Source organism: Micropterus dolomieu, linkage group LG21 (assembly GCF_021292245.1).
Source record: "Micropterus dolomieu isolate WLL.071019.BEF.003 ecotype Adirondacks linkage group LG21, ASM2129224v1, whole genome shotgun sequence".
NCBI classification, from domain to species: domain Eukaryota; kingdom Metazoa; phylum Chordata; class Actinopteri; order Centrarchiformes; family Centrarchidae; genus Micropterus; species Micropterus dolomieu.
This window is the reverse complement of record NC_060170.1, coordinates 1,918,425-1,931,457: the sequence shown is the minus strand read 5'-3', so window position 1 is coordinate 1,931,457 and position 13,033 is coordinate 1,918,425. Positions and strand designations below refer to the sequence as shown.

General features: G+C 40.6%; 1 protein-coding gene across 1 annotated transcript; it reads left to right on the top strand.

Moving 5' to 3' along the window:
- Window positions 1-594: 594 nt before the first annotated feature.
- Window positions 595-8,330, top strand: marveld2b (MARVEL domain containing 2b). Its single transcript, XM_046034407.1, has 5 exons — window positions 595-1,839; window positions 3,591-3,769; window positions 5,470-5,641; window positions 5,751-5,801; window positions 8,176-8,330. The coding sequence occupies exons 1-5, from the start codon at window positions 595-597 to the stop codon at window positions 8,293-8,295; spliced, it is 1,767 nt and encodes a 588-aa protein (XP_045890363.1). The 3' UTR covers window positions 8,296-8,330.
- The last annotated feature ends 4,703 nt before the right edge of the window (window positions 8,331-13,033 follow it).

The window sequence follows — 13,033 nt, the reverse complement described above, 5'->3', positions numbered from 1 at the left end:
GTCTTCATCATGCCAAACACTAACCTGATAATCTGACTGAAGTATAATAAAGTCCCTGAAAAATTCAGAGATGTGGGCAGCGATTCAGAGGTCTGCTACCAGACTTGCCAGAGACCTGGACCACTTGTCATTTCTGAAATAATGTGTTCACAGCCCCAACAAATGTAATCACCTGTGTAATTACTTTTGCATTCTTTAAGTGAAGCTGGAAAACATAAATGGTCAGTGAGTAGTGAAGGTGGACAGTACAAAGGGGGTTTATGTGACCAGCAGAGTGCAGAGGTTAACATTACACCCACAGATGTGAATAATTCTAGATAATGCTCCCGTTGTATTCCGCTCTGACACTACTTTAGATAAAACCAGAAATTGTTAGGCCCTATGGTCATATTAGTTCCTGACACTGAAAAACAATGTCCAGCTGATATTGTGTCATCTAATCTCAGCATAAACTGGCCAAATTGTGTTCAAAGCTATGAAAATAAGACCCACATTTTAATAAAGTGGAATTATCCTTTAAAGCCACTGTCGGTCCATCTGTTGACAGAAGAATCCTCTTTGTTTCTCTCAGTAGTAAGCACAGTCCAGGTCCCGATGTCTTCAAGAAGAGTTGGTTCTGTCACCAGGTTCGGATGGGTGCAAGAGATCCCACATTATGATCACGTCCCTGTTGGCTCCTTATGGCGGGATGCAGCTCTCCCTCTTCCCCTGACGGGCTTTCATGGAACAGTGCCGGCTGCCAGCTTAGACCCCCTTCCCCCTCCCCCTCTACCAGAACAACCAGCTGTTGGGCCTGAATCCTTCTACCCCCCCAACGATGATGAGCCAATGGAGGGCGAAAGTGATGTCATGGACATTAAGCCGATCCGCCGCTTCATCCCAGACTCTGTCAAGAACTTCTTCCGTGGCAACAGTGGTAACCGTGGCAGCAAGGGTTTGTCCATCCCACCTCCACCACCACCTCTACCTGCTTCTCAGTCCCCTGTCCCCTCGTCCAAGAAGAGTTGGAGTGGCCACACCACGTTAGGACTCCCCTGCTCACCTCCCCACTCTGCCCCTCCATCTCCATCTCTTCCCGGCTCCTATCGGGACCCCTTTGGTGGCTCTGGGGGCAGCTACACCTCTCAGAAGGAGCGTGACAGGCTGCTGCTGGGCGCTGAAGCCTTTGACTCCGTATCAGCAGTGCCCACCAATCTCTCGGCCCTGACCTACCAGGAGCGGGTGGAGGAATACCACCAACGCTACGCCTACATGAAGTCCTGGGCTGGCCTGCTTAGGATCCTGGGCTGTATTCAACTGCTGCTGGGAGCTGCTGTGTTCGCCTGCGTCTGTGCTTATATTCATAAGGACAACGAGTGGTTCAATATGTATGGATACTCCCAGCCTCAGCTGTTTGGGGGTCTCGGTGGAAGTGCTAGTGGATATGGGGGCAGTTACTACACAGGCCCCAAGACACCTTTTATCCTGGTGGTGGCTGGTCTTGCGTGGATCGTGACTGTTATTCTGGTTGTTCTTGGGATGACCATATACTACAGAGCCATCCTTCTAGACTCTTCATGGTGGCCGCTCACAGAGTGTTCCATCAACTTAGTCTTGGCAGTGCTCTATTTGGCAGCAGCAATAGTATATGTGAGGGACACTACTCGAGGGGGGCTGTGCTATATACCGGTCTTCAATAGTGGAGTAAACGGAGCGTTCTGTCGCACAGAAGCTGGCCAGACAGCAGCCCTTGTCTTCCTCTTCATCACTACCCTGCTGTACTTCATCAGTGCAGGTGTATGTCTGAAGCTGTGGAGACATGAAGCAGCCAGGAGGAGGAAGGAGGGGCTGGAACAGGAGGTCTGACACACACACACACATACATATACACATTTGTATTTCTGTACTTATATGGACATTATGCTTTGCAAAGCTGAAGAGGTAACCATAATATTAGACAAATATGAAGAAGGCACACACGTAATCTGGACTAAAAGCAACACAGTTGCAGCTGCCACGTGTAGGAAGACAGAAAATCACAGACTGTGATTGCATAAATTATCATATACAGTACATGAATGTATGATGTGTTCTTATGGACAATTATAGCCTCATTCTTTGTGTCGGCTGTGTGCCGGCGGTTCGATGTTAAAGCCACAGGCCACAGGTTCACTTCCAAGAACTTCTCATCTCTTAAAATATCAGATACATATATTTGAAACCCATTTCTTTTAACAGCTATAACAGGCTGTGTGAAATGGATTGGCAGCAAAGAAAAACACATTTCAAAGCAGTGATTAGGCTTACTGTCATATCTTAAAGTACAACAAGTACAAGGCTTTAGCATACTGTTTCTGTAGGATGATATTGATATACAAAAGCATCAGTGCATCACACACAGCATAAAAGCAGCCCATAAAACAGTCTGTGGGATCTCCTACAGGTGGTGATGTCATTTTCCAAGAGAGCTAATTGGTCAGTCATTAGGCAGTGTTTTTATAGCATTGATCTCTTATCTGGAAGATAACCTGCTCCGGCCCAGGATGACTGTTCAGCATAAGTTACCATGGCCCAGTAAGAAATGAACCACCGTTGTAGGACTGAAAACTCAGAGTTGACCCTGAAGTTACATCACTGACCTTAAATCCTGCTTTGTAGTACAGGGCCACGGAACGCTTTGAGATCGGAAGGTGGAAATTTCAACTGGAAAACTCCGACCTCCAACTTAGACTGAAACGCAGCATTATAACTGTACCAAATCTGGATATCTGCAACCAAATTAGTTTGAAAGAAATGTGGCGATATCTCTGAATCACATTTAAACATTGGATCACAAATGACCAAAGATTAAGCTTGCCTGAACATTTGTGAGCTATTCAGTAGTCTTCAGAAAAGAAAACAGACTTCTGCGTAAGGAATCCATACTTTTATGGCTGCATTCGTTTCCAAGTGCAGTGAATAAACAATGCTGCCCAGACTCCATGAAAACATTAACTTTTTCCAACTCATTTTCTGTTCTCATTTATAAAACAGACAAAACTATGGGGGGACCTATAATATAATATTATTAAATATTTTAAGGGAAAATAATGAAGTATAGTTAACCCCAGTGAGGATACTCTATTAGTTTCCTCTTTGAGCATGATGTTTGACACTTGAACACACTGGACTGTGGGCCACAAAACTGATTCGTATGACCTACAGCACCTAGCTACCATCTTCTGGCAATTATTTGGCAATAGCATACATAGTTGAGCATACATGTTAACAGTTGGATTTTACATAATAAACATGTTGTATTCAGATGTCAGATCTGAAAAATCTACCAAGAAGTCTCAACACAGTAGTAACATTCAAAACACAAGGTTTCATTAAAGTGGTCATTCATTTTATTTTTTAACAATTTCAACACTGAACATCTAATGAATCATCTCTTTTTCTCATCACAATAAACCTAGATGAAAACTAATGGATCATCAGTCCCCCTTTCTATAGTAAGTATCAATGATTACTTTTGTGATCCTTGTTCTAGCAAACATGCATTTGCACACTGTGCACATGAACGATACAATGAATGATACAGTACACATAACTCTGATTATCTGCTGTAGCTGGGTCCAGCCTCCAGGGCCTCTGAGCACACTCCTCTCCCTACCATCCAGCCAGACCTAATGGATGCCCCGATCAACTCTGCAGCTGCTTCTAGGATGGCACTGGAGCCAGAGATCCTCCGAGGTCACATACCAGCTGGACACATCCCCAAACCTGTCGTTATAGCTGACTATGTGGCGTGAGTATTACCTTCTTACTGTAAAACTTCAATTAATAGCTTATGCTTTTATATTCTTCAATACTGAACTCAATCTGCCTGTATTTGAGACAGGTGTCTATATGGGACAGGCATTTAATTTATAAGCACAAAACTAGATTGAAGATTGATTGATGGTCCCAAAGCATCCCCCCCACTTCAAAAAACTTGTAGCTACAGTGTTTCCTACAGGGTTTTGTGAAACTATGGTGGGTGGACCTCAGACCACAAGAAAATTTTGTACATTTTAAAGTTAAATGCATCAATCTGGTGCACTTTGAGAGTAAAATCCTTGCCCGTGGATTGACGCCGATGTGTTTTTTTCCCTGGTAGATCATGAACTTGGGAAGCTGGATATCATTATTTTCAGAATTTTATTGGCTACACAAAGTGCCAGTCATCGGCACAATTGGTTGCAATTGGCTCGGCTTACCCAAGAAATAATAGGGGCTGGCTCTTCCTTACAGTGTGGGCTCTCGTTGGTTGTTGTCAGAACCCTTTAAAGGGTTCAGGTTGTTGTAGGCTGTGAAATGGACATGTGAGCTCCTATTGGGTCGAATTAGGTGTCACTCTGATTTGAATACAAGATATCAGAGTTATTACGGTTATAATGACATATTAGCTATGTTTGCCCGCTAATACGAAATGATGCAGCAGCAGTCCCTGGGGATTTATTGATGGAATAATGTGTTTTGGACTAAATAGTTTTACTGGTTTGGATTGTCTGGACCTTTGACAACGTAACAAGACCATTTTTGTTTTAATATAATCGATCAGTGGATTACTATGAGGCTCCAAATGTGAGTCGCGTCAATTTTGATTGTACTGGTACTGCTGTGGTGATTGTATCTTGAAATGGTTTGCATTGGTCGAATCAAGAGGATTTTGGCTTTCAAACGGAGTATCATATAGCAGTTGTGGGCTCATAAAGAGAGCTGTCATCAGGACCTGTTACAAATAGGAGGTTTTCACATAAAGTTACAAACTGCAGCCAAACAACTGGGTGTAGCTCAAACTTAATGCTATGCGTTCGACCAGCCTATAAGTAAAGTTAGCTAAAAAGCTGCATTCACGTAACGGATCTTTCTTTATGGGTTCTGTAGAGACAGATGAAGTTGGATGTCGAGGTGGTCATGTAACTGCAGACCGCTGTTCTTTTCTTCCTACCGTCATCGATAACATAATCCTTGAATGTCTTTGTTGTACTACACGTAACTGTCCTTTTTCTACGCCGCTGGTTACGGAGATTCGTACCAACGTTATTGTATGTTGTATGGTTGCAGGATTATGCGCAAAGGTTGGAATGAGTGAATGCAGGTATTTATTTAAAAAAATCAAGTCATTTTCAAGTCATCTGTCTCAAGTCTAAGTCAAGTCTCAGATCATGAACACAAGGTCAAGTCCAGTCTTTTGTCTGTTTTAGTCAAGCAAGTCTCAAGTCTTCAAATTTGCGAGTCAAGTCATGTGACTCGAGTCCCACCTCTGCTCAGTACACACAGTACAAATGAAGACCTGACTATTGCTGTACAGCAGATTTCATGGTAAGCTGGCCAGTAGTTGCGTAAAACAGACTGATTGATCTTGTCATATGTAGTAGGTGCTGCTAAGAGAGAACAACATTCAGCTGCAATGTGAATGTAGCCACTGGCTCAAGAAAATGTGTTGACTCCTGTCCTTCACAGGAAGTACCCCAGCATCCACTCAGAGGAGGAGAGGGACCAGTATCGGGCTGTGTTCAATGACCAGTATGCTGAGTACAAGGAGCTGCATGCTGAGGTTCAGGCCATGGCCAAGAAGTTTGAAGAGATGGACGAGATAATCCAGAACCTTCCCTCCCGGCCTTCCAGCCAAATGGTACAACCCTCACTCCACCCTGTACAAACACACACACACAGACACACAGGAACACACATGGACACACACACTAAAAGTAGTTAATTTTCACAGGCTAATTTTCTTTCAGGAAAAGGAGCGGATCAATGGCATTTTAATGGAATATCAGAAGAAGAAAAATGTAAGTAGATATTTTTTATTATTTTATTTTTACCTTTATTTAACCAGGTGAAAAAGACCCACTGAGATAACATCTATTTTTCAAGGGTTCCCTGGCCAAGAAAGGGAACAGAATAGCAATTCAAATGACAAGAACATACAGCAGCGTTAGACGGGCCCTCGCACGTGTCACGCGTCAAGGTGTGAGGCGGCCGCGTTGCAGATTCTGGAGCTCTGCTGGTGTGGCTGTGAATTTGCCACGGGCTTCGGACGCTGACGACTATAACTGAACATGTAGATGTGTTTGGGGCAGGACTGTTATCAAGCACGTAACGTTTGCTGCAGATGTGAGCATGTACACTGAAGTTACACAGAACTTCCTCTTTCAGGGCGAATCATCAATTTGGGATGTGGGCTGGTGGCTGGGAGAGAGGGATCCAGTGGAGCAGGGGTGACGGTGGTACTGGAGGAGTGTTGTTGGCGTGAGTGGAGGGAATAAGGAGGGGTTGTTGGCAGTTATCCTTAAGTATAGAAAACGGACACAGGGAAGCAGAAATCAATAGACAAAGTATTGCTGGAGTTTTGCCAGAGGTAGAGCTCCCAAAAACAACACTCTGTCAAGGAGTGATGTGCCGGAGAAGATAAACTGCAGGAGGATGAGCTGATGGCAGGCAGGTGGGGGAACAAACTAAAGGCCTGTACTACGAGGCAAGTTCAACATACCCAGGATATGTTTTCGTCATCTGGCTTAACAACTGCAATCACGTCCCACAACGGTGGTTATAAACTCTGTAAATCAAGTTTTCCCAATCCAGCTATGGGCGTGTTAACATAAAGAGCAAACTATAATAGACAAATAAGAAGACTTTAAACACATTATCCAGCCTAAAAGCAACAAAACTGGACATGCAGGAAGGACAGCTGGCAAAATATGGCCGACTGTGTCAATTTGTAAGTTAACAGGCAGGAATAGCACACGAGTAGACGTCACTATAAATACATTTGCGCGTTCCATTACATGAATGTAATTTAGATGTATTCTTAAGCAGTGTATGCGTACACTGCCAGGGTTTAACCTCGCCAACCTCGAATCCTGCTTCATAGTACAGGCCTCAGAGCCAGGAGCCACAGAAGGCAACAATGGCAACACACACACCATACACAAGCACACAGAGAGAGAGAAACAGACATGGGAATACTGAACCACAGGGAACGGGAAACATAAGGGAACCCAAGGGAGACTGCAGGCATTGCAGGCAACTGCATTATGCACATGTAACAACAGCATTGTCGTGTGTATATCATTTTGCCAGGGTATAAAAGTACATTCTCATAATTGATTTAAAAAATTTGAGCAAGTCATGATGTTATGCAAGATGCTTTAATTATAGTATAGTAACCACTGTGTCACCGTAACAAAAGCATAAGCTTATCAGGTCATTCATCCCAGTTGCATCAACCAAAACCAGTTAACACTAATTGAATGTTTGAGTTAAGAAAGGAATTCTCCATGCTGTTATCATAACCAGTGAAGTGTTAATAAGTTGTCATCAACCTACTGGAACTATTGTGAAGCTTGTGATTGTTTACTCATCTATGTCCATACAGTGTATCATAGTTGAGATGTTGTGAACTTCTACAAGTTTGATGAACTCATGTTCTTCAGTACTGTAGCATGCGGTGGAGTTTTGCAGTGGAACTGACTATTTTTTAAAGCCTCACTAGCTTTATTGAATACTCACTATTGCATATAACTTGAGAGGTAGAAGTAAAAACAATAAGCTTGTGAAAACAATGCTAGATATTTTTGAAAATTTTACACATGAAGATCTGTTTACTTGTCATGAAGAGTAGTGCTCAGCATGTAAAAGCAGTGGCTTCTGACTTTTGAAAGTTTGAAATAATAACCCTGGTGATGTCATCAAGGTTATTTCCTATTGGGACTACAAAAGCTGAAAGCCTGTTTTACAAGCTGGGGCTGTAGACTTTGAATTCCTCATTATGTGAATTTTTTGACCCACACCAGGAGCAAAAAGTCAGGCTGCTAATTTAATTTAGATTTCTCTCTCTTTAATCTTTTTGAAGTCTCTCAACTCCCCTAATTTTATATAAGATTTAATTACTGCAAACGTTAAGTACTATGTTTTGACATGACTTCTACATAACTTTCTGTAAGTGCCCCCATTACCTACAATGTTGTTCTTTCCTTATTTATGTTTGTCTGGTTTACTGAAAACTGTGTAAAGAAATGTATTGTACTGTGTTGTATGTGTTAGTCTATTCCCCATTCAGTGAAGCCACATTAAAATGCCTTGATTGTCTCTGACTACCACAGAGACTGTCCCTGATATGTAGGCATTACATCAAATTAACTTAATTTCTGTTTTTCTTGTCAGGACCCAACATATTTGGAAAAAAGGGATAGGTGTGAGTACCTAAAGAACAAGCTCTCCCACATCAAGAAGAAAATTCAGGAGTACAACAACAAGTCATTCAATGGAACAACAGCAACTTAACACTGCAGTTTAATAATGCCTTTAACGCATGTGGAATTCATATATATATATAGTCTGCAACTATATAACAAAACATGCTCATCACTGCTGTTAGTAATGTTGTAAGGACAGACCAAGGAAGAAACATCAAGAGTGGGTAGAAATGTCCATCAAGAGAGTGGTAAAAGAAAAAGAAAAAGCAAGCTTCACCAAAAGTGGGATCTGAAAACATGGACCGAAGGCAGACAGCTGGGATGGATCAAGTGTAACCTAAATACATGTCGTGTTCATTATACGTATGAACAGCATGTCCTGATGCAGATCATATTTTAAGGGAACATTTTGGGAAATATACTTTTTTTGCCATTTTATCTGACTGTGTTTAGCTCATAGCTGCAAAGACCAGAAGCAGAGGTACACTGCTAGACTAATTCCATCAAAAGAGACCCAAGGCCCTCTATTGATTTTGCTGTGGACATGTTATACACCTCATGTTATAACTGTCTGCTGTTCTTATGAAACAAACTATTTATACAAGAAATGATCTTGTGAGTGTGGGTAAGATGACTATCAAGTACATATCCTAAAATGTGTGACTGTTCTGTGCACAGTGTGAAGTCTCCTAGTTAAACGTTCTGCCTGAATACTATAGATTAATGAAACAAGGAAGCTGATGTAAAGGCTGACTCAGTGTTATTGAAGGCTTTATTTTCCACTGAGACTAATCCCACTGCAACAGACGTCAGATGTCAGTAGAAGTGTGTTGTAGGTTAGTTTAACAGCATTTATTTTTTGTCCGATAGGATGTACTTCTGTGTTCTGTTTGTGTCATACTGTCGAGGTTTATCTGCTTGCCGTAATGCTTTCTGTGTGCTGCTGTTTTGTTTTACACTGAATTTCCTCTGTCTATTTCGAACTATGAGGTGCAATGTGAAAATTTACTAAAACTGTCTCTCATCCTGTTACTGAAACTGCAGTGAAGAACATAACGGATGGGTATTTTTAGATTAGTTTTAGTCACTCCTTTTGTAAACTCTTGTGTATGTGCATTGATATGTTTGATGTAAGTGTTTGTGTCACAGCTGGTTTGTCCTACTGGATTAGGCCAATGAAGTATCTTTTTTTATGTGTTTAGCCTTTAGATTTATATGTCTATGGTACTGGTTTATACCAATGAATTATGCACAGTTTGAGTGACTGTTCCATCTGTCCATTCCTGTTTCAGTTCAATAACTGCACAAGCTCAGTTAATCCAAGGCAATGGTAATGATGAATGAGGGTAGCCAATAAAGTTAAGACCATTCTAAACACAGTGCAATCAGAATAAAGTTATATGTTCATAATTGATATTTTTATTTATTTCTTGTAAATGTATTGTTTAATTTTCCTTGGTACAACTAGAAAATAAGTTTGCCAAAACAAATGTATATTTTTCCTGATCTATAGTAAGTATATAGTCTGGTTAATGTGGTAAACTTGGTTGGCCATTATTATAGACCATTTTTGTTTATCAGTGAAATTATTACTACAGCAGTCATTTTCTAGGAAGCCAAGTCTTGCCGACCTGACACTTTTGTCATACATCTCATACAAATGCACAAAGTACCCTTTAGCGTCTGGATGAGACGAAACGCCTTTTTAACACAGGGTTAATGTGAAACGGTTGTAGTTTGGTTAGGTTTAGGCAAGGTTAAGTTAAGGAGTTGCAGTTTTACATGCTTCTCTGAGCTTCCATTAGAAAAGTTACCCACCCAAAGCCCTAAAGTGACAGTGTCTCATCCCCTTTGAGTGAGTATTGAAAATTTGGTGCAGATGTGAGCATGTATACTGAAGTTATAACAACTTCCTGTTTCATGGCGAATCATCGATTTTTGACAGCACGCCACGGACAAACTGGCCGACTGATAATAACCGTTTGTACAACTTTTAATTGTCAATGGGTTAGACTGCACAGGGAAAATTTTAAGTCGATCAGACTCATTCCCTAAGAGGAGTTTGAAGTACAAAGTGTGTAAATCGCCAAAAATGACCATTAAATCCAAAATGACCGACTTCCTGTTTGGTTTAGGCAATGGCTCCAAGAGGCTTTTTTGTACATCTGGACAAGCAAGCCATTTTGCCACGCACATTCGCGAAACCCATAAAATATGAAACTTTGGTTTGGTTTGGTGAGTTTTTGAGTATGTTTAGGCCCCCCAAAATTGAGATTACTTTGCAGAAGAAAGAAAGAAAGAAAGAAAGAAAGAAATTTCAATAGGGACCTCGCACAATTCGTGCTCGGGCCCTAAAAATAATAATTCCATCAGTTCCAATAGGGCCATATATAACAGTAACATAACACTACATTAAAAAACAGTCCATTCATTTACCTTCAGACACCTATATATACACTAAGGGGAACCAACCTATTCTACATTCATCTACATTTGTCCTTAAAAACATCAGTAACCAAGGACTTAAACTCTGCAAAACGCACAGGCACACCTGTGCATTACCTATGCTGTCTGATCAGCATCTTGATATGCCACATAGATGGATTATCTCAGCAAAAGAGAAGTGCTCAGTAACACAGATTTTGACAGATTTGTGAACAATATTTGAGAGAAATGGGCCTTTTGTATACATAGAGAAAGTCTTTGATCTTTGAGTTCAGCTCATGATGAATGGGGGCAAAAACAAAAGTGTTACGTTTATAATTTTGTTCAGTGTAATTTATGATCCATCCACTGTCACTCACTGAATGGCTGACTCCTTGCTCTGGTTAAGGTTAATGCACAAAGTACCCTTTAGCGTCTGGATGAGACGAGACATCGGGCCCTAATGTGAAACTGTTGTAGTTTGGTTAGGTTTAGGCAAGGTTAAGTTAAGGAGTTGCAGTCTTACATGCTTCTCTGCGCTTCCATTTGAGAAAGCCCTAAAGTGACGGTGTTTGCCCCCCGACGTCTTAAATGAATTCAGTCAAAAGTAAACAGAAGAGCTGTGCATAGAACCCTAAGAAAGATTAACACCACCCCTGTAGTAGTACGAAAGTACTACGAAAAGATAGGAGTATTAAATGTGGACTCACTCACCATCAGATCTCTGTTATCTAAAGCTGTACTATTAAACCATGTAATAACAGATTACCATAATGATTTACTTTGTCTTACTGAAACCTGGCTGGGTGATGATGAATATGTTGCCTAAATGAATCCACTCCCGCCAGTCATATTAATACTCACATTCCTTGAGGCACAGGCCGAGGAGGTGGAGTTGCAGCTATCTTCGACTCAAACCTACTTATCAACTCTAAACACAACTCATTCAAACTCATTTGAAAGCCTTTTTTGTCTCTCACACCCAGCCTGGAAAACACTGCAGTCAATTCTATTTGTTTTAGTGTACCGCGCTTTAGTTCTTATCAAGTTTGTCAGAGATTTTGATATTTATGTGGACGTTGAGAATGATAGCCTGCCTTCATCTGATTATTAGATTCAATTAGCTTCTGTCAGAGTGTTCATAAAGTCACTGTTTTAATCACACCCTCAAACTCATTCTGGCATTGAAATTGAACATTGAATAGTCTTTCCACAGAATCCCTTTTTATCAGACTAATATTTAATAACTTTTTTTGTTCCTATTTCTGGACTACACGCCATGAGGTAAACATTTCTTCAATAGATATTTATCTGATAGTGCTAGGCAAATTTAAGGAAGTGATTCCGTCAGCTTTTTATTCATTGCCATGTCTTAATATAACAGAGGACTCCTATGCTAACTTCAGTCCTTCCCAAATTGATTATCTGGTTGATTTTGTTGCAGGTTCACTGCGAATGACACTCAACAAAACAAAGATGGTTAGCTCCATGGTATAACCCCCATATTTGCAAATTAAAGCAAACACAGCAGAAACTTGAAAGAAATGGCGTTCCACCAATCTTGAAGAATCTTGTTTAATATGGAAGGATATTCCTAAAACATAAAGGAAGGCCCTCCGTAATACCAGAGCAGCATATTACTCCCGTTACTCGTCAGGAAAACCTGACGTGGTCTTTATTTTTTGCTTAGGTCCAACTACAATATTGAAAAATGACCATTAATGGCTAATGATGGTTACTGCTGACAATGGCTAATTTCTAACATATTCTTTTAGGCTGGTCTCTCATTTAACCTAAAGGTTAGAGAAGCAAGCTTGTGATCGGGAGGTTGCTTTGGTGATAAGGTGTGAATGTGATCAGGATCTTCCTGCAAAAGAGAGGCTTCCTCTCAGTGAAGCTACCCTGAATAAGTAAAGGTTAAAAAAAATTAAATAAATTAAATAAATTCTGAACATAATTCTGTCATTTGGAATAACCATGACATACTATTCAAAAACAAATCTGTCTTTCCCCCAAATGGTTTAACAATTATATTCTATTTGTGAAGTGTAACAGCTATTTAATTCAGGAGGTCTTTTTATAAATTACTCTTTTAATTTGTGTCTATTCATAATATCCCTGTCACCCCAAAATAATTTGTTATTTGCCAAAGGTGTGATTATGTTATTTAAGGGTAACACAGAACTGCCTCTTTTCCCTTGTCCATTTACTTTGAATGATGCCATAGTAGGATTTTTTTTAAATCAATCCCTTAAACCCAAAACAGAAGGATCAGAGCCGTCAGATATGTGATCCATTACTGGGGAAGGTTTGTCCCAAATAGCTGGTGGGAAAAAGTTTGAACCTTCTCTTCAAGATACTTGATAACAAATAAACTTTGCAATGTCTGTTTTAAACCTTTT